Source organism: Ictidomys tridecemlineatus, chromosome 15 (genome assembly GCF_052094955.1).
Source record: "Ictidomys tridecemlineatus isolate mIctTri1 chromosome 15, mIctTri1.hap1, whole genome shotgun sequence".
Classification (NCBI taxonomy): domain Eukaryota; kingdom Metazoa; phylum Chordata; class Mammalia; order Rodentia; family Sciuridae; genus Ictidomys; species Ictidomys tridecemlineatus.
In genome coordinates, this window is record NC_135491.1 from 13,432,677 (window position 1) to 13,455,024 (window position 22,348).

General features: G+C 44.0%; 1 protein-coding gene across 12 annotated transcripts in view; it reads right to left on the bottom strand.

Moving 5' to 3' along the window:
* Positions 1-22,348, bottom strand: part of LOC101956983 (cytochrome P450 2G1) — a 146,536-nt gene that overhangs the window by 34,736 nt on the left and 89,452 nt on the right. For 5 of the 12 annotated variants that reach the window (XR_013430772.1, XR_013430770.1, XR_013430773.1 and 2 more), the window contains exons 1-5: positions 6,203-15,598; positions 5,451-5,613; positions 4,034-4,183; positions 1,766-1,926; positions 1,342-1,518 (exon numbers count right to left, since the gene is read on the bottom strand). Coding sequence is in view for 8 of the 12 variants with exons in the window: in XM_078032028.1 (XP_077888154.1) it covers positions 1,342-1,518; positions 1,766-1,926; positions 4,034-4,183; positions 5,451-5,613; positions 6,203-6,382 (831 nt within the window). In the remaining 4 variants the exon portion in view is untranslated. Of the gene's footprint in view, positions 1-1,341; positions 1,519-1,765; positions 1,927-4,033; positions 4,184-5,450; positions 5,614-6,202; positions 15,601-21,989; positions 22,203-22,348 lie in introns of those variants that run through there. The other 7 variants (XM_078032031.1, XM_078032030.1, XM_078032029.1 and 4 more) reach the window with 3 other exon arrangements.

Here is a 22,348-nt window from a genome sequence, read left to right on the forward strand (position 1 = left end):
AGATTTGAAGGTTATAATTATAAATATTAGAGTTTATAATTTTAAACTACTAAGTACTAAGTTTCTTTGTTTCTATTTACTTTTTTGTTTGTCCTTTTTAGATATGCATGACAGTAGAGTATATTTTGATACATTATACATACATGGAGTATAACTTATTCTAATTAGATCCCATTCTTGTAGTTGTACATGATGTGGAGTTTCATGGTGATGTATTCATATATGATCATAGAAAAGTTATGTCCCATTCATTCCACTGCCTTTTCTTTTCCTATCCACCCCTACTTCCCTTTATTCCCCTTTGTCTAATCCAGTAAATTTCTATTCTTCCCCTCCCCGCTTGTTGTATGTTAGCATCTGCATATCCAAGGGCTAAGGTTCTATAAGATAAAAATAGAAATTTCCAGATGTCTAAAATTCTAAGAATCAATGATACAACATATTAAGCCTCTAAATTTTACATCTCTAAGACTTTAAAATTTTTAAAGTTTCAGCTCCAATTTTTAAAAAAACTAAGCTTCTAGGAGCCAGGGTTGTGGCTCAGTGGTAGAGCACTTGCCTAGCATGTGTGAGGCACTGGGTTTGATCCCTGGCACCACATAAAAATAAACAAATAAAAGAAAAACATTGTGTCCATCTACAACTAAAAATATATTTTTAAAAATAACTAAGCTTCTAAATTTCCTAAATTCAAAAACGCTAAAGATTCACTCTGCTTTTCTACAACCATTAAGTCTCTGGCATATACGATTGGAAAAATGTAAGATTTTCAGTTTCCTTGTTACTAATATTTCTGGATTTGAATCGTATTATTGATAGAAAAAAAGATGCCATATCCATATACAATGGGGAGCTAGTCATCCACAAGGAAGAAGGAAATCCTTCCATCTGCAGCAAAATGGATAAAACCAGAGGTCATTATGTTAAATGAAATTAGCCAGACACACAAAGACAAATACCACATATTCTGTCACATGTGGAAGCTAAAAACTCAACCAGAAAGAAGAATTGTCATTACTAGTGATTGGAAAGAAGTGAGTGGAAAAGGAAGGTTGAATTTGATCAGTGCCTGCCTTATGATGTATGGAAATATCACACCAGTGATCACCCACTAATATGTGCATTTAATGCATGTCAATAAAAATAAATTTTATTTCATCAACTTAAAAAAAAGTTTAAAGGTTGTGAGAGTTTCTACTTTCATAGTTTCTGTATCCCATCTATGGATAGAGTGAAGCATGGGAGTACTTGCTCTTTTTGCCCCAACCTCTGCAGAGGGGCTTAAAGGTGCAGATACCCAGAGGAGATGAGAGAAGGGTATTGGGGGATGGAAGCAAGCACCTGGTGCATCTTGATGAGGAAGCAGTCGATGAAGTCTCGGGGATGGTGGGGGTCAAGGGATGCCTCATTGATCTTCACTCTGGATGCAACAAAGTCCTTAAGATCCTCTATCATATAGTAGAGGTGTTTGTGTCTTCCTGGCAAATATTGCATGATTCCTGAGTACATCTCATAGAGCTGCAGGGAACAGGCAAAGAGGATTATTTAGGAGTGGGTACTGGTCACCAGGCGGGTTGTGTCTAGAATCAGGAAGCTGGGCTCAAAATGCAGTGCTGGGTCTGGGAACCAGGTGTGGCTTTTGGCTTCCTAGAGATTTGGGCATATTGATAGTTGTCTTCCAGGGCTGTGGGAAAGATTAAGTGAGGTACAGGCAAGTGCCTATTGAACTCAGACTGGAAGTGGGCAGAGAAGTAACTAGTGGTACCTGTGCCCAGGGGGTGCTCATCTCTATGAAGCTCTCATTGATCATCCGCAGCAGGTTTAGGAATTCCTTGTCCTCATAGTCAAAGCGGCTTCCAAAGACAACCGAACTGATGACATTGGAAACAGTACGGCTTAGGAAGAAGGTGGGATCGATGGGGGCACCTGGTGATGGAAATTGTCTATGTTGGAGGTGAAAATTAGTAATCAGGGATGTGGAATCATCCATTGGTAGATTTGGGTCTTGTATCTACTACGTAATAGTATATGTGAATTAGCTTATTTGGGGGTTTGAGTCTAAATTTCTCAATCTGAAAAGTGGCTTAAAGACCACCTCATTTGTTCATGCAGATTCCATGTTATGATCCATGCAAAATGCTTAGCACAGTGCCCGACATGGATTTAACACTCAATAAATGCTGGTAAGGCTTAATTGTTTCATTGTTACATTGTTGCTTACATGCAGTTGTGGATAAGAGTCATAAATTTGGGGCTGGGGTTGTATTAATGGTAGAATGCTTGCCTAGCACATGTGAGGCACTGGGTTTGATCCTTAGAACCATATAAAAATAAATTTTAAAAAATGTATTGTATCTGGGCCTGGGGTCATACCTCAGTGGTAGAGTGCTTGCCTAGCATGTGCAAGGCCCTGGGTTTCATTCTCAGCACCACATATAAATAAATAAAATAAAGGTTCATTTACAACTAAAAAAATTAAGAAAAGGGTACTGTGTCCATCTATGACTTAAAAAAGAAAAAATGACTCACAGATTTGGGAGGAAAGCAATGGTAAGGGCCATATTTTAAAAAGAAGGACTGGTGGTGCACCTTAGTATTAGAGTGCTTCCCTAGCAGGCATGAGTCCCTGGGTTCGATTCTCAGCACTGAAAATAACAAAGAAGAAGAAGGAGGAGGAGGAAGAGGAGGAGGAGGAGGAGGAGGAGGAGGAAGAGGAGGAGGAGGAGGAGGAGGAGAAGGAAGAGAAAGAGAAGGAGAAGGACAAGGAGGAGGAGGAGGAGGAGGAAGAGGAGGAGGAAGAGAAAGAGAAGGAGAAGGAGAAGGAGGAGGAAGAGGAGGAGAAGGAGAAGAAGAAGAAGAAGAAGAAGAAGAAGAAGAAGAAGAAGAAGAAGAAGAAGAAGAAGAAGAAGAAGAAGAAGAAGAAGGAGAAGTAGGAAGAGGAGGAGGAGAGGAAGAAGAAGGAGGAGGAGGAGAAGGAGACAGAGATGGAGGAGAAGGAAGAAGAAGGGAGGAGGAGAAGAAGAAGGAGAAGAAGAAGGAGAAGGAGGAGGAGGAGGAGATGGAGGAGAAGGAAGAAGAAGGGAGGAGGAGGAGGAGGAGGAGGAGGAGGAGGAGGAAGAGGAGGAGGAGGAGGAGGAGGAGGAGAACGAGAAGGAGAAGGAGGAGAAGGAGAAGGAGAAGGAGAAGGCCTGGACTCTGTCTAGCTCTACCATGGATTCCACTTAGGCTATGAAGGAAATCCTTCCCAAGACCTCAGCTGCACCATCTGTAAAATGGAACACAGGTCAAGGAAGTAGATTTGGAAACAGTTGCTTCAGAAAAATGTACATATTTACAAATGCACATTTTGACAAATAACTTGTGAGGGTACATGGCCTTTCAAAGCCTTTGTAAAGATCCTATAAATTATCCATGGAATCCAGATGGAAAAATCTCTGATTTGAAGAAATCTACGTCTGTTTCTAGCTCTTATCTATTTTTCTTTACATATTTCTCAGCCCCTGGGCCTTTTCTCTCTAAACTTCATTGGTTGCAGACCCTATTTTTGGTTGGGAACTGGAATTCTTTTAAAAGAATAATAGGTAAAGAGTTTCTGATTTGCAAGATGAGAAAAAAATTTTAAGATTTATAATCCAACAATATGAATACACCTAACCCTACTGAATTATACAACTAAAAATGGTGAAGATGGTAAGTTTGAAGTTATTCACCACAATAAAAATCTATACACATAATGAAATTTGATCCTGCCTCCAAAAAAATACACAAACTCATATATCATCCTAATCTATATATTATTATATCATGGGGAAACAGTCACAGTGAGATTCAGAGGTAAAAGGTTCTAGAGAAATGGTCTCTGAGGGCCATCCATGTTGATTTTTACCATGGAACATGGCTGATAGCTTGGCAAATCTATAATATTCTCCATCCTCTTCATTTGAGTGTTTTTTTCCACCAAGGTCCATCTTCTATGACTATACTCCCCATAAACACCCAGTCACCTAGTAGCCCTCCCCTGTGACCCCCATACCCTTGGTCTTCCGGAATTCCTCCAGCAGGTAGCCAGCTTCCTCCTGGATCCGCTCCTCAATGCTCCGCTTTCCCATCCCAAAGTCCCGCAGGATGGTCAGAGAAAAACGTCGGAGAATCTTCCATCGTTCTCCATTGGCCATAGCTATACCTGCCAGGATCTGAGTGTCAGGCTCCTGCCTCCCTTCCCCTCTCTGTGCTCAGCTGTGTGCTAGACAAGGATAGGGTGAACTATAAAAGTTTTTTATTCTTGAAGAAGTTCCTCTTGACCTTGCAGGCTCAATGGGGAGACTAAGATTCCCTTCCTTCAGTACCCTCAAAAGCACTCCAGACTGAGGCAGAGGAAAAGGGAGTCAGGCTAGGAATAATGGTGGGGAGATTAGAGAGAGTTTCCTGTAGGAAAGAGCTAGAACTGGGTAAATTACTTAGTGAATGCAGGGGAAGGTGGAAGAGGTAGGGTTTAATGCCACATACAGCACCCTGGAATTAGAACACAGTTCTATTTTCTGTGCACCACATGGATTCTCTAGATCAACACAGATGTATATACAGAAGCTTGTACTTGTACATCAATACACCTAAACTGATGGAGTTACCATGTAGTAAGATTTATTTAGAAATCACCAGCTGTGTGGATTGGTAAATTGTTTAATGACATTTCCAGGTAGATTTATCAATGAAAGGAAGAATTTATGACTAGATGACCGATAGGTAGAAAATTGAAAGATTGAGTAGCTAAGTGAAATGTTAATATGTGGATGGTTTGAGATGAATGGATAATGGTTTGAAGGTAGATGAAAAGATTAAGAGATAAACAAATTATGGAAGGATTAACAAATGGATGGATGGGTGGAATATTAATTGATATATACATAATATAATAGATGTTTGCATATAAAGAATAATGAATATGCTTTGATGGATTTGAATAATGGATTGAAGGAAGAAAAAGCAGAGGGAGAGAGAGAGAGAGATGAAAAGATGGAATGAATGAACCTGCTTTGGATTAAAGTATATAGGGAATTAATAGTAGGTATGTGGGTAACACTAGAAAATAATCCTCCTAAGTAAAGAGTCAGAGACCTATGTGCTAGGTATGTGTATGAAGATAAGAAATGTGGTTAGCTATGAAGGCTTCAACTGGTGCACAAAGATTGTCATGCACTAATTCATTGAATGTAAGAACTGAAATAACATAGTAAGCGATCACGTTAGAATCAGATTTCTTCAAAGCAAAGTGATTCCACCACTTCTTTGGGACATTACCTCATCTTCCTCACCAGTGCTTTTCCTTTTGTAAAATTAGTTCAATATTAATGGCTTTCTCAAAGGAGTTAATGCAATAATTCCTGTAGAGCACTTATCAAAGAACCTAGAACACACTTAGTACGTAATTTCTGGTGATTGTAGTTACCTACCATGACCTTGGAAGTTTTGGTCTAATGTAGCCATTTCTCCACGGCCACTGAACTCATCTGCTCGGTCTACCAGAGCCTCCTTCACCAGTTCATGTCCACACAAAATAACTACTGGCCGCGGGCCCAGGTACACAGTGAACATGGGGCCATACTTCTTCCGGAGCTGGGAGTGAAGCAAGACACCAGAGGACGGTTCAATTAGAGCACTCATAGAAACCAGTGAAGGATTTTAGGGGAGGGAGAATTCAGAGGAAATAAATATGGGTACAACAGATCAAGGTAATCTTGGAAGGACTATTGGGGAAAAGGCATGGAAATCTTCACTCCTGGGATCCTGAGCACAAATCACCCTCAACACTTATATGCCAGTTTCCTCATCCGTAAAATGATGGAGCTGTATTACATGAACTCTGAGATCTATTCTTCTCTCTCTGAAATGCTGAATTCCTAGAAGCCTGAAATTTCATGGTACAGAGTCTCAAAGTACTAGTAAAAATCTAAGTTCGAGAGTCCTCATGTTCAAGTATATAAGATCCCAAAGTCCTGAGCCTGTGATTCCAAAGTCCTGAGATCATGAGATGTTTATTCCAATGCACCTGGAACTTGTATTTCCAAAATTTTAAAATTCTGGAATTTCAGAATTCTCAGGTTCTCAGTCTCTCAGAGTCTGTTTCAGAAGTCATAAGGTCTACATGTATCTGGCTATATGATTCACTGCTTCTAGCCCCAGAAGAGGAAATGGACAAACTTACCTTCATGAGACATTGAAAAGGGGCATTAGGGCTGATTTGGAGCAGGTTCCCCAAGAAAGGAATCGGTGTGGGACCTGGGGGGAGCATTCCCCTCTTGTTGATTCGTTTCCAAGCAATGAAGACGAGCAGGCAAGACAAGCAGAGTGCCAGAAAAATGGTGAAGGCCCCTCCCAGCTCCATGGTGCCAGGTTAGATAGTGTCCTGGGCCCAGGTCCTGCATAAATAGGTTCTGAGAGATCAGCTTGTTCTGAAATCTGATCACCCTGAGATTCAAGTTTTCTGGGAATGGATACCATCAGGAAAGAGACTGCATTATTGAGGGGAGGGGTTATATAACCTATAATCTCCCACCTGGATAAAAGTGAATCAAATTCACCCAAGGAAATCTACAGGGGCCATTCCCCTTTCTTCATATTTCCAGTCCCTCCATTTTTCCCTCAGCTCAACCCCTGGTAGCATTTCCTGTGGGTTGTGGAAGGCTCCTGGGTACCTGCTTAGGTTACAGAGTTTAGGGTTCACAGAGTTTGTGTTGAAGTTCAAACTCCATCTTTTCTTCACTGGGTGAGACATCCAACCCTGGGCCTCAGTTTCCCTATCTCTCAAGCTGATTCAGAAAGTCTTGATCAACAACAGGGCTGACTCCTGTGTTCATCCTTTGGTTAGGAGTAAAGCTAAATGTTTTTTTAATAAATAAGGATGAAATTTTCAAGAACAGGGAAGAAGAGCATGAGGAAAAGATTAAGATTAAACAGAGACAAGTGGGGGGAGAAAAAGGGAGAGAGAAGGGAAACTGTATGGAAATGGAAGGAGACCCTCATTGTTACACAAAATTACATATAAGAGTTTGTGAGGGGAAAGGGGAAAAAAACAAGGGAGAGAATTGAATAACAGCAGATGGGGTAGAGAGGGAAGATGAGAGGGAAGGGGAGGGGGGATAGTAGGGGGTAGGAAAGGTAGCAGAATACAACAGTCATTAATATGTTATTATGTAAAAATGTGGATGTGTAACCGATGTGATTCTTCAACTTGTATTTGGGGTAAAAATGGGAGTTCATAACCCACTTGAATCAAATATATGAAAGATGATATGTCATGAGCTTTGTAATGTTTTGAACAACCAATAAAATAAATAAATAAATAAATAAATAAATATGAAAATTTCAAATAGTAAGAAAAGTAAGTCAATTAAAAGGGTATTAGTCAACACATCTTTGCTACTCATGATGACACTAAATAATAACAATCAAAGGCTGGTTGTATGGATTTATCTTTGCTGGAATGTGTGTGTGTGTGTGTGTGTGTGTGTGTGTGTGTGTGTGTGTGTGTGTGTGTAAACACTTAGACATTTCCAACTTCAAATCCCAGCATAGCCAGTTCCTTGCTGTTCGACCTTGAAGTTTCTTTGTTCCACAGTCAATCACTTTCCTAAGGGCCCTGCTTCCCAATTCCTGTGCCTCTTCCCTGCCTTCACAGATTGGATCCAGTGAAGATCACAAATGCAAAACACAGTTCCCAAAGACCAAGCAGTGTGCATGGCATCTGTATGCCTCAGTGACAAAGTGATGAATCTCCCAGCAGGAGGGGCTATAGCCCATGGGTCCCCCACCAGCCCCTAGAAACCCCATTTTGGAGCTTGGCCAAGCCTCTAGATCACTGCCAAGCTTGGCCACTTGGCCTCTGTAACCTGAAAGACACCGCACTACGAATGAAAGACACCACACGACACAAATCACCGGAGAGGCTCCACTTTATTACAAAGGCTGTGGGCTTATATAGATCTAAGGAGAGGTGGCAGGGCTTAGGTAAATGACGGGTCACCCGTTTATTGGTAAGTTCTTCCAGATGTAATTCCCGGAGCCCAAGAAGTTAGTTCTTATTGGGGCTAAGGTTTCCCGTCAGCGGGGTTTAAATATTGGTGCCGGCGGGAAAGGGAGAGACAGGAAGAGAAGCTCCTCAGATGCCATGTTGAGGTTTTTGGGGTATGGCTGCCATTATATCTTTTCCCAACATTCCTCCCTTTTTGTTTTCTTAGGGACTGGGGCATCGTTGTTCAGATCCAGCTGCTTTCTGCTGTGTGGGGGCAGCGTAAGGCCTAGAAGGGGAAGTGGAGGAATGTTCAGGGAGCAGGTCAGGGGATATCATGGCAACCAGAAATAAAGCCCAGTGGCTATAGACAGCTACTTCAGTAGGGGTGAAATCTATGAAAGTTCCCTGAAGCCACAAGTCGTCGATGACATCAAACCAGTCCTGGATGGAAGAGATTGTTGGTATCAGCCATTGGTCCTGTAACAGAGACTCCAGGAAATATTGTAAGTGTTGCCTTGACATAGCATCACCAGCATCTGAAGAAGATCAGAGCGAACAAAAACAGGATGAAGATAAAGATTAAAGCAAAGATCATTTTTTGGCAGAAGTTCCATGTTGGGGGACTGACAGAGAAGAGGCCAAGGGCCATGAGGAGGCTTAAAAGGACATAAAGACTCAAGAATCCAGGTGGCAGATTAAGAGGTTCTTCTGGCTCGTTGTCTCCCACTGTCCGATGTCCATTGCATTCCATCGTGCCTGGTAGTGAGCTTCAGCACTGAGTGAGCTGTTTTCTTGAAGATGTTGGGGGTACAGCAGTCATCAGAGGCTGATAGTGCCTAAGCAGAAGCTGGTTGAAAGTTTGGTTAGAGATATTCTGTAATTGGCCCTGTAGGAAGCGAAGCAGACAGGGCAGGAACAGACACATCAGAAAAAGGAGACATATGGGCCCTAAAAGAGGCAACAGCCATGAATGGAAGTTGGCTAAATGGAAGGTGACAAATAGATTTTGGTTTGGTGGATTTTTCAAAGAGGTAGCCAGGTGGGTGAGCTTGACTACATTCGTTTTCATAAGGCCTGATTCATTGATGTAGTAACAGCATTCTTCCCTCAAGAAGAGGCAGATTCCACCTTTTTCGGCTGTGAGTAAGTCTATAGCTTGTCTGTTTTGAAGAGTAACTTGAGCCAAGAATGTGACCTGCCTATGTAAAGATGCTAGAGATTCTGCCGTAGAAGTGAGCTCTTGTTCAAGTTTAGAATTTAAGTCCTGTACAGCCCATAAGGAGTGTCCTAGAGCTCCACCAGAAATTCCTGCTTCCGCTGTAGATGCAGCCAGAGAGAGACCCACCATTTCTGGAAGGAAAGCAGCCCGCCTACTTTGCACAGGGGGAGACAAGAGGGCCTGTACTTCATCAGGTGTATAGAGAGTCAATTGCGGGACAAGTGTTACCAGTATACATGGGGCGGAGGTGTTGGTGGATAAGATAGTGGTGAGAGAACCATTACACCAGAAGAATGAGCCAAGTGGTGCATAGAGAATGAAGTTAAAGGTGAGGTTGGAGTGGCAAAACTCTGACTGGGAGACACCCAAGCCCAGGAGGCAGCACCAGGGAATCACAGTATGGTTAGACTCCTCGGGCTTCCATAATGGAGCATCAGGTGAAAGGGTCCGGAGAGAATGGTGGGCAAATGGAGTGGAGAAATTTGAGAGGTCAGAAGCCAAGAAGTTTAAGGGAACCACTGCAAGCAAAGGTCGAGTCAGAGAGGCGCATAAGTAGCAATGAGTTGGTGCAATGGCGGGGAGGGTTTGATTTAAGATGGTTACAGTTTCGGCAAGTAGTCATAGTCATGAATACTATGGTGAACTCCCAATATTAGGCTCATATGGATCCTGTATGGAGCCTAACAACTGCTGTTCAGAATGCTTTATGTCAGTAGAGATTATAGCTACTGAGGGCGGGGAGGGTTAAAGCTCCCGGGAGATGGAGATAGAGCCACAGGGGGTGGAAGAGGATATGTCACAGTAGAAGAAAGCATTTACCCTAGAGGTCCAGCACGAATGGTTGGGGTCAGTGATAGCCAATTGATAGCCCCCCCGAGATCGATCTGAAATTTCCAACGCAGGAATCCCCGATGCACGCACGTGGGTTATGAATGTTGCATGACCAGTAGAGGTACCCCTCATAGATTTCAGGCCACCATTTGCAGTAATCCTGTGTCTGATCATATAAGAAGCAAAGGTAAGGCCTAGTGGCTGTTTTTAAAAATTCAAAATTCTGGGAGGAGAGGGGAAGGAAGATACATGCATTACATCTTCTAGGGGCGCAATCAACTGAAGAAACTAGGCGAATGTAACGAGTGTTGCCTTGGACATATGTCTCTCTAACTTTGAATCTCTAAGTATAAGAGGAGGACTATGATGTCCCTGGGAGAAGGGTGATGACAGTGAAAATACCAATTAGAAGAGTGGGAGTCATGGTGGAGTATGTGTGGTTATGCAGGACAGGCAAAGCTTTAGAGGATAGTTGGGATGTGGAGAGCAGGAGTAAAGGGGAGGTCTAGGAGATGACTCTTGAAGTTCCTCTGGGGTTGTCTTGTCGTCAGCAGGTGGGGCGGCCTCCTGGTGATATGGCTTCAACAGGATTCCTCAGTTTGATATGCTATGAAGCATAGCATTGCTAAACATAAGTGGGATGAGGTGGCCCAGTTGAATCCAGTAACATTAAGGGCCCAATTATAGCCAGTGAAAGGGCAATCGCCTTGGCCCATAAACTGAGAGCGGGTGGTGCCATCCTGTTGCCATGTCGCTTGGATGCAGAAGCACCATCTATGGATTGGGACAGAAGCTTGAGAGAGATTAATGATTAGTAACAGGAGAGAGTTGGCGAGAAACTTTTGGGTTTGGTGGGCCCCAGCATGGTGGAAATATGACTGTATGGGGTCCTGTCTGGCGAGATTTCAACGACTAAGAATGTAGCTCTAGAAGTAAGACTGTATCACCTGGTTGAAGAGGGTCCAATTTAATTCCTGGTTGTGCTGGAACAGAAGTAACAGATGGTGCAGGAAGACACTAGTCTGTGTGTTCTCTTAGGAGTTTGTATAGAAGCATGAGATAGGGCAGGTGAGACACAAGGGGAGGAGGAGTGACAGGAAAGTTTTAGTTGATTAAGAAAGGCACCCATAGAACAGCTCAAAGGGGCTAAGGCCTGAGGGGGCTCTAGGGGTTGCCCAAATTTGGGTGAGGGCTAATGGCAAAAGATTGGGCCAGGACAGTCTGAGTTCAATAGCAAGTTTAGTGAGATGATCCTTGAGAATGCCATTAGGCCTCTCAACCTTACCCGAGGATTGGGGTCAGTGGGGGGTGTGGAGCCTCCAAGTGATGCTGAGGCCTTTGGAAACTAGTTAAACAATCTGAGAAGTGTAGGCTGGACCCTTGTCTGACTGGATGGAGGCAGGAAGTTCGAACCGAGGAATGATCTGCTCAATGAGGATGGAGGCGACAGTGTTAGCAGTTTTCCTGGAAGTAGGGAAGGCTTCTATCCAACTGTAAGAGAGTGCTATCCCCAAATTACAAACAGGTAAATCCTGTGTCAAGGCCTGACCAAAGTGGTAGGGACTGTCCCTGAAGCCTTAGGGTAGGCCTGTCCATGTCAGTTGTTGAAACATAAAGAATATAAGGTCTTCCCATGTGAAGTAAAAGAAGTCAGGATGGAGATGTCTCAGACCTAGGGATCAACTAGATCAGGGGTCAATAGCACAGTAGGTACTGTCAGGTCATTAGAGAGGATAAGAGTTAAAGGCCGAAGGAGATGGGTGGTAGTATTCTTGGGGTATAATTGGAGGGTGGCTCCTAATAATTGGAGAACATCTCTGCCTAGGAGAAGAACTGGACAGGATGGAATGACCAGAATAGTGAGTGAATGGGTGTCTCTCTGGGGCACAGGCCAGCTTTACAGTTCTGTTTGGGGAAAAGGGTTTGTCATCAATCCCCATAATTGAGACCTGGGAAGGAAACAGAGGCCTAGAATGGGTAGGCAAGATAGAATAGGTAGCCCCCGTGTCCACAAGGAATGGACTTACCCGCTGCCTGGAGCACTACCCTGGGCTCAGAGAGGGCTGAGGGGGTCTTTGAATCTGGGCTGATTCTTCAGTCTTCTGCGAACCCCAAAAGTTCAGGAGAAGGGACTGCCTGACTCGTCATACCCCTGCATAGAGGCGCCGAGGAAGGGCCAGCCATGGGGAAGTCAATCTTCCAATGTCCTGTCTGCTTACAGGTGGGGCATGGCCTGGAAGGAGGCCGTGGGTTTGGGAATTGGCGAGCCCAGTGACCTTCACATCCATATTTGAGGCAAGCCTCTGGTGGAGAGGAATGCTGGTTCCCCTCTGAAACTTTTGCTGGAGATGTAGGCCTCAGGGCTGCTACCAAGGCCTGGGTTTGGGGTGTTACCTTTTTTTCTGCAATGGAGCCTGCTTTAAAAGCCATTTTTACCAGATGTCAGATAGGGGTCCAAGGGTCCTCCTTAGCTCATTTGAGTTTTTTTTTTCTTTTTTCTGATATCATAGGCCAATTGAGTAATGAAATGGGTTGCTAACACTGTAGCCCTGATGGGAGACTCAAGATCTAGCTTAGTGTATTTGGTTAGGGCCTCTGTAAGGCGGTTGAGAGATAAGGATGGATTTTCATCAGGATTCTGGGTAATGTCCTTCAGTTTATCAAAGTTAACTACCTTATTGAAACTGCTTGCATGCCTGCTATAAGATATTGGACCATGTGAGTACAGTGACGGCGACCTTGTTGGCCATCAATAGTCCCAGTTAGGTTCAGTTAGGAGAACAGCTGCTTCACCTGTGGGGAGGGTCATATCTGTTAAACGAATTTGGTCAGCATGATCTCGAGCAGCCTGCTGAATGCGGGCTCGCTCATCTGGGGTCAAAGTAGAAGACAGAACAACATAGACGTCGTGCCAGGTAAGATCATAGGTCTGGGAGAGATATCAGAATTCCTTAATACAAGCAGAAGAGTCAGCAGAGAAGGACCCAAGACGTTTTTCAATCTGGGAAGGATCTTGAAGCAAAAATGGGACATGCACTTGGACTATCCCTACAGCACCAGCTACTTTCCTGAGAGGACAAAAGAACTGTGAGTTATCTGATAAGAGGGATCAGTGGGACCAGGTGTGGGCACTGACAGGAGAAGAGAGGCATGAGTAGGGTGAGAGAAAGCGCTTATCAGTAGAAGAGGTGAGCAGAGTGGGGGGGAAGGCTCGGAGGGATCCGGAGATCCCATCCATTGCAGCCAGGTGGGACCCATCCTGCCTGCCCATTAGAACCGGGCAGCAAAAGGGAGGAACGCGCAAGTCGGGGGTTCGAGTGAAAGCTGCCGGGACGCAATGAAGGTGAGGGATGGCAGCTCGTCCACCAGCTGAGGTGGGATACCAAGGCCTCTCCAGGCCGCCAAGGGCGCACTACCAGCCTGTTTCGCCCACCGCACCGGGAAGGTGGAGCACCAGCGCACGTGTCTGGTGGCCAGGCAGACTGAAAGCGTGCAGACAGGGCCATAGGCAGCGGCGGTGGCAGAGGACAGGAAGAAGAGGGAGGGGAGGGGGATGTCTCCGTGGAGGAAGAGGAGGGGAAGTGCGCAGACAGGGCCGCAGGCCACGGCTGCAGCAGGGAAAGGGAGGGAACGCAGTACCGCTGGGAGGGAGAGCAGACATGAAGAGTGGAGGAAAGGGCACAGAGGGAAGGTTGGGAGCAGAGAGCAGAGGATAGGATGGGAAGACCTGGGAACCTCCTTCTACCCTTTCAGGCGCTGGCAATAGTTAAAAAGGTCCCAGAGGAGATTTGGATCTAACGAGCTTTCTGGAGGCCAATGATTGCCATTATCCAGTGGATATGTAGGCCAATCTTGGATACAGAATTTTTTTTATTGGTTGTTCAAAACATTACAAAGCCCTTGACATATCATATTTCATACATTAGATTCAAGTGGGTTATGAACTCCCATTTTTACCCCAAATACAGATTGCAGAATCACATCGGTTACACATCCCCATTTTTACATAATGCCATATTAGTAACTGTTGTATTCTGCTACCTTTCCTATCCTCTACTTTGGATACAGAATTTGATCAGAAGTCTGAGCTTAATGTCTGGTGTGAGGGAGAGTGTGGCCAGATTCTTTATTAGACATTTGACAGGTGAGGCTTCAGGTACAAAGAGGTACCCATAGTCACAGGGAGAGAGAGAGAGAGAATAAGAGTAAGAGAGAGACAAAGGGAAAACCCGGGCGGAATAGCTTTCTGAAAGCTCAGGGCAAACGAGGATCAAGTGGACTTCCCCAAAATGACCAACCGTCAGTGAGGAAATACAGAGGGCACTACCCAGTCATCACCAGTGAAGTGTGATCTGTGAGGCCAACAGGGCAGGGGCCTCGGGCAACCTGATGTCAGGAAAGTTTTTCGGCTGCAGCAAAAGAGTCAGGAATGAAAGGAATGGGACTCTAGCTCCGGCAGAACGGCAGAACACAGCTCCTAGCTGAACGTAGCTCCAGCGGGACACAGCTCCAGCGGGACACAACTCCAGCGGGACACAGCTCCAGCGGGACGAAGCTCCAACGGGACACAGCTCCCACAGGGGAGGAAGAAACTAGGGAGCCTCTCGTGTAAACCCAGAAGCCTCACGCCCCAAAGGGAAGCAGATCACCAGAGGGTCCACTGCGGCCAATGAAGGTCTTAGTGGGGTGGGTTCCCTCCTTCCTACGGGGTGTCAGGGGTGTGCCGGAGGATCACGGCCGTGGTTCCTGCTGTCAGCCCGAAGGGAGTTGGCGCGCCGGGAAGGGGGAACTTACCTAAACCAGATCAGTGATGAGTGCAGGGAGCCAGCGCCCAAAAAGATAGACGAGGGCAAAATGTGTCAGTGGTGACAGCGGTGGCAGAGACGGGGCTCGGTTTGTCAAGCACGCCGTCTCCCGGATTTTGGCACTACTTGAAAGACACCGCACCGCACTACGAATGGAAGACACCACACGACACAAATCACCGGAGAGGTTCCACTTTATTACAAACGGCTGTGGGCTTATATAGATCTAAGGAGAGGTGGCAGGGCTTAAGTAAATGACAGGTCACCCATTTATTGGTAAGTTCTTCCAGATGTAAGTTCCGGAGCCCAAGAAATTAGTTCTTATTGGGGCTAAGGTTTCCCCTCAGCGGGATTTGAATATTGGCGCCAGCGGGAAAGGGAGAGGCAGGAAGAGAAGCTCCTCAGCTGTCATGTTGGGGTTTTTGGTGTGTGGCTGCCATTATACCCTTTCCCAACATAACCTGCACCACTTCTTGCTCCTGTATGCACTCCAAGACAATGGGGATCGCTGGATCACACTGTTCCTGAGAGGGGAAAGTCAGCCTTTGACATGATCTTCTTCAGGTGTCTATGTAAACTGCACTCTGTTCACAAACTTGGCCACTGTTGGACGGCCATGGTCATCTCCATCAGAGGCAACTATAAATTTCCTATCTGAAAAAATTTGCTTGGCACCCCCACAGTCCCAAAATGAGAACTTCACTTCTCTCTCTCTCTCTCTCTCTCTCTCTCTCTCTCTCTCTCTCTCTCTCCCCCCCCCCCTCTCTCCCTCTCTCTCCCTCTCTCCCTCTCTCCCTCTCTCTCTCTCTCTCTCTCTCCCCTGAACAAACTTGTGGGTCAGAAGGATCTGGAAGATGGCTGTGGATCACATCCCAAGGCGTTCTAGCTTTTACCAGATGAGCTGTCCTTAGAAGATTCAGACTTTTGAAAAGCTTTTGTCTTCTGAAAAAAAATGACTAAAGAAACCATGAAGAAAGGAAGAGGTTTCATTGACTAGTGACATACAATCACCATCTTCATAATATCCACGTTACTGTTCAGAGTGTGAACACGTTTAACCTAAGAATCATCTGTAGGTGCTGCTTGTTTGTAAGCAGGCCTGCTTGCCCTTGAGGTCAAGAATAAACAGGGTCAACTAAACTTAAAACCCACAGAAGTTTGTGCGTATAAAAGTTATAATGCAGGGTTTCAAGTGTCATGTGGAACTCCTCTTGCTTCTTTTACTCCTGAAACCATACACTGTGCCACAAGTATAAAATTGATAAAGTGGCATTAGTTACTATGTTTTCTAGGTTGTGTTGAGAGCCACAGCGGAGTCGGAATGGCCCCTGGCATTTTGCCAGAAGTAATGGTTGAGAGGTGTTGCCAGCGAGCCATTAAGATGATGATAATTAAATTAAGCTGTGTATAATTGCTGTGACTGGATGATGCTGGATTGAAACAGGCTGTGTTTTCAGTTGTATATTAGACCCCTGCTGTCTGGCAGTAGGGTGGCTCCTACTGCCTTGGGCGCCCACTACTTTTGAGTTCTCTCGGGAGTTCCCGTTGAGTTCCGGTTGAGCTCTCATGGGGATTCCTGGAGAGTTCACATTGGTTGGTGAAGTTCCAGTGGAGAGAGTTCCAGTTGGTGTGTGGTGTTCCTGGAAGGGCCACGTGGGCGGTGTTTGCGGGAGTTTGGGCAATAAAAGAGTTTTGTTTGAACCTACAAGTGCCTCATGGCGGCTCAGTTATTTTGTGCCCAGCCAGACTGCGGCATTGTTGGAATTTTATTTTAGTTAATATTTTCAAGAACTATGAAGCCATATAAAACCCATCTACTTTCATGCTCTGAAATCCTACTTACTGAAGGCAAAGAGATTAGAGAGAAGGAGTATTAAATAAAGGAGGATTATTTTCAGTATGGTAAATATTGGATCCTTTTTTCCACCTCATTAAAAGAGGTCATTTTTATATTGATTAAAAGTGGGAAATGAGAGTTAAGACATGAACTCTATTTAAAACCTTTGATCATGTTATGGATTCTACAATCAAGTTCTTAGTTCTTCATGAAATTTCTTAGTTTCCTACCAACAAAATAAAGGTGATTATAATTTTTTGTAAAAGACACATGGCAACTTATTAATTGTGACCCAGGGAAAGTCATCTCACTTGTCTCAGCCAAATTACTCCAGCGATTAAAAAAAAAAAGTGTTATGAGACCTGCCTCAGGTTGTTGCAAGGACTGAATGATCTGAACAAGAAAAGCACCCATGAGGCAGTGGGTGGGGCCATTTCCAGTGTCAGGAGGTTAAAGACACACACACACACACACACACACACACACACACACACACTCACACACCACAACTTTAATGCTGGCTCCACCTACCCAGGGACACCCAGTGACAACAAGCAGGAACCTTTCCCTCAGGGCCTTGGTTTCCCACGTGTACAGTGGAAGCCATAGTGTGGTCTGCGCTTCTTTTCCATTTTTTGAGGGCTTGTGGACCCTCATGAAAACCTGATGAAAACTTTTCATCCTCCTTCACAGAAAAATGTGGGTCTGCACTGAGTTTTGAATAAAACTTCAGGAAGTTCCAAGACCCCTCCATCAAGCTCAGTATGGCTTCCTATCATAGACACTTCTTTGTATTTGTCTGTCTAGTTTTAGCTCAGTTTCTCTGCACTTTGTTTCAGTGGTTCATGGCAATTTTTGTTCCTTCATGTTTGGAAATCTGATAAAAATAAGAAATTTTATCCCTAGAAAAATAAGCCTATATGCACTCTAATACAGACCACCAATTGTTCCCTGAAATCTGCTTATCTCTTCTTCCACAGCAACAGAAATTCCAGTTTGTCATTGGGCATAGAGCCACCTAGAGTTAAATAATATACATTTCCCAGCCTCACTTACAGGTGAATGTGGCAACATATCTCAGTTCTGGCCAATGGGACTTAGTAGAATGGCCATGTGGCACCCTCTTGGTATCTCTGTCAATGACCATGCCTTAACTCCATGACCCCATTTCCTTCTATTTCTTATATTTCCTTCTTTCTCCTCTCTCCTACCTCACTCTCCTCTCCTCTCTCTCCTCTCCTTTTCTCTTCTCTTCTCTTTTTTGGCACTAGGGACTGAACCCAGGGATGCTTAACACTTGAGCTACATCCCCAGCCCTTCTTATTTTTTATTTTGAGACAGGATTTTGCTAAGTTGCTTAGGGCCTCACTAAATTGCTGAGGCTGATCTTTAACTTGGAATCCTCCTGCCTCAGACTCCTGAATCATTGGGATTTGAGGCCTGTCCCACCACACCTGGTCCTTTCCTCTTTTCTGACAGCTGGGATGTGTAATCAATGCCCGGTGCCCCAGAAGTCATCATGCACCATGATGTGATCCTTAGAATGGAAAACACACAGTAGAGCAATAAAGTAGAAAAGCCCAACCCTGTGGAGAACCATAATGATCTTGTGCTGACAACTGCTGAATGTCTAGAATTTGTAAGAGAATTAAAGTATATTATTTTTTCAGAGTATTTCTGGATTAACCCATCACCCACCATACTCAAAAGTCTATATGTATTTAACATGAAAGAATGATTGACAAATGAATGATCACAGTCAATTTCACCTGAAAAACTAAGAAAGGAGTAGGAGGCACTGTTGAGAAGTATAGTAATAGTAATAGAGTAATTGTGGGGTGCTTAGACTTGGGGAAGAAACACTGAGAGCAGAAGACAGTTTATAATTCCCTGAAGCAGTTGTGCAGCACATATATGAAGGCCAGGTGAGGAAGGTGATTGATGAAAGAAAAGATGAAGAGCAAAGAGACAGAGGTGAGTGAATGGTGTGGGGATGCAGCAGTGCCACTGAGAATTGAAGATAGCTGGCCAATTGAGGAAGAAAGGGGAAGGGATTTTTTTTACAATTCCAAGAAGGTGTGCTGGGACCCTCATCTGAGTGAGCTAGCTGCTATAACAAACAATCCCCCAAGTCACATGCACTCAATACAAGATGCAGTTCTTACTTACATAAGACATATGCCGATGTTCTTGGTCCTAACAACTATGAAGAATATTTGGAAATACAACCTCCTAGTCTCTGCTACCTTGACTTTTCTTCTTTTTTGCTCCATAATTTCCTCTTACTATCCTAATAGAAAAGCAAATAACTGTTTTGGATTATTATGAACTCATTTTTGAGACAGAGCCCTGCTTTATTGAATGATGTTTCCCAAACAGATTGCATGAATATTTGTAATCAGTGGGTTTTGGTTATAAATTCAAGGAGTCCACAGAACCACTGAATTCTAGTCACAGTCCCTGGGTAAGATTTCCTGGGCAAGAAGAACTTCTCCTCTTTCTTCTTCTTTCTCCCATTCTCTCTCCCTCTCCCTCTCCCTTACCCTCTCCCTCTCTCCCTCTTTTCTTTTATGTCTCACTCTCTCCATCTCTTTCTCTCTCCAGTACTTAGAATCAGCTTATGGCTTTGAACTTACTGGGCAAGTACTATACAGAGTTACACCCCCCCAGCCTGACAAGAGGAATTTTAATGACATTTCCTATAAAGAAGTCAACCTGAGCCCGAGCTGGTGATCTCCAAGAACACCCAAGTGTAGACCTTACCCAGAAGCCCAGTCCACTCCACATCCTCAAAATCTCTGCCTTGTGGTTAAACTTTTCAGATCTGTCCCTGTAATTCCCATATCATTTCCTAAGCCTGTCATAACAAAATATCACATACTAGATGATTTAAAACAGTATAAATTTATTCTTTGCAGTTCTGGAGACCTGAAGTCCAAAATCAAGGTATTGTCAAGGCCATGCTGTCTCTGAACACTTTCTTTGCCTCTTCCTAGCTCCAGGTCTTTGACAGGAAACATTGTTGTTCTTTGGTTTACAGACACATCCCACTAATCTCTGTGCCCATCACCACATGGTGTTCTCTCTGTGCATCTGTGTCTTGGCATGGCGTTCTCCTCCCATGTATCTATTCTGTGTTTCTCTTGTTATAAGAGCATAGTGTTTAGTAATGGTGTGTTTTCATCTTAAATAATTACATCTTCAAGGACACAATTTTCAAATAAACTTACCTTCTGAGGTTCCTGGTGCACAGAAACTTTAAGAAGTCTTTAATTTTTTTAGGACTATGTCTAAATCTCTGCTGCTATACCAGAAATTTATTTTCTCATGCTTAAAACTAAAAGTTCAAGATCAAAGAGTTAGCAGGCTAGGTTCTTTCTGAGGCCTCTCCCCTTGGTGTGAAAATAGCTGCCTTATCAATGTCTTGCTCTGGTCTTTCCTCTATACATTTACATCCTGCTGTGTATCTAAATGCCCTCTTCACACAAGGACGCATGTCAGATTGATGTGGGGCTAGTTCTAAACAGCATGTATGTTGAAACAAAACTGGTAATTGAGTAATATCGAAAGCCCTGTATGGGTTATCCAGAACTGGATAGAAGCTCATTTCTGAGTTTTCATCCTGAGCCTTCTCCCCAGTAAACACTGGGTCCACCTCACTCTTCCTTCCATACATTCTTTCTCTCTGCTATAGGTGAACAAGAAGGCCAGGTCTCAACTTTTCCTCTCTTCAAAACAAAGAGCAAAAAATATAACCCAAGAATCCATGAGAACTCAGGTGGGTCAGTAAGGAAAGTGAATCAATCAATATGGAATTTCCTACAGAGGGAAGCATGAATATGGGGGAAGGATCCCCCCTGTCGCCAGATGTTCAAAAGGATCAAAGCTGGCACAAATAGATGAAAACAAGGATTAGATGGAAGGATGAATGATTAAATAATGGAAAGAAGGATGAATGGATGGGAGGACGACAGATGAGTTGCTGTACAGGTAGACAAATGGAAACTTTTTGATGGACTAAAGGATAAATAAATGGGAATATGCACATGTATGGAAGGTTGGGTGTATTGGTGGATGGAAGGATGGATGAGTGAATGGATAGATGGAAGAGGAATAAATGATAGAAGAAAGAGTGAATGGGTAGTTAAACATATGCATGGTAGGAGAGAGGTACAATGAATGCAGAAATAGTGATCAGGTGATAGAGATAGAGAATGTTTGATATTGGGAGAGTATATAGGTCTAGTTTGAGCAAATTATATGTCTATATGTAAAAGGATGGAAGAATAGATGATAAATAAACTAAAGAATGGAAGTTTGAATGAATGAGCCTGGGGGAGGGGAAGGCTTTTTGAAACTGGAACATGAGCAGGTAGGGATGCATAGATTGGTCTTCCAGTGGCCAACTTCTCTGAGCCTGGAAGTGTGCAGTTCCCATAGAGTTTGGGCTGAAGGTTTTCAATTAGAAAGTTATAGTTAAAAAGGATGTTGAATCCATTTGCATCAGAGACTCAAAAAATGTAGCTTAATCCACATAAATTTATCTCTGAGGTGCCAGTCTGAGTATACACAGTCACAGTCAAAGGCTATGAATCCAGGTTTCTTCTGCCTTTAGCACTACCATTTCCCAAGACATTGGTCTACCACCTCATTTTCTGAGTCTGCTTTCCAACCCACAGGGCAGTGGGGCACAGGATTGGAAAGCACAACCTGGAGGTTGGACACGTCACTTCCCCTCAGATCTCATTCACCCACTGTCTCAAAGTAATGCTTTGCTATGAGACAAACTGAGAAGTGAAAACCATGTTTTGGATACTCTTGAGCTTAGCCCAGATTGAAGAGTTCTCTTATTAAAGAAAAAGGGGGAATGTGGTGGTAGGGGAACTCTCACTGGTGTTGATATAGGGGTGAGAGGATGGACTGAGAGGGGAGACCAGCAAAGGGCAGGGTTGACATTCGGCTGATGACCTCATCAGTGTGAGAGTTTGGGAGGGAAACTTGAGTCTTGCCTTTGGGCATTGTGCTACTTGTGCTCACATACATGCAGGTGGTAAGGACCAGCAACACAGACACATAGCAAACAAGAATAGGATGAAGACCTCTCAGATATCCACGGTACCAGGAAGAAGGAACTGCCCTTGGCTGTAGGCCATGGTTATAAAGATCCCTGGGTTCAGTTTCCACAATAACCTGAATATCTTTGGATGAAAAGTCCTGGGAATTAGATATCACAGGGAGATTGTCATGGCCTCAGAGTTATATAACGTCTAGCCTCCCTTGTGAACTTACCATCAAATACCAAGGGCCATTCTTGTGTCTTCATCCCTTTAGCCTCTTTGACACTCATGTTCACATCCTCCAGTTGGGTCCTTTGAGAGCATGTCTAAGATTATGGAATGCCCAGAGGTGGGGGAGCTAGGTTCAAGTCTTGCCTCTGCTACTTTCTTGGTGTATGCAATCTTGAATGAGACACCCGATTTCTTTGAGCCTTAGTTTCCGTTTCTGTAAAATTAGAGCACCAATAATAGTACCTCCCCTGCAAGATTATCCTGTGGATTAGATGTACTTAAAGCCATTAGCACAGTGTCATTATTAGCTTTTCAACAACCTATTCTTTAACCCAGGCTTCTTAGCCATTTGAAATGCAA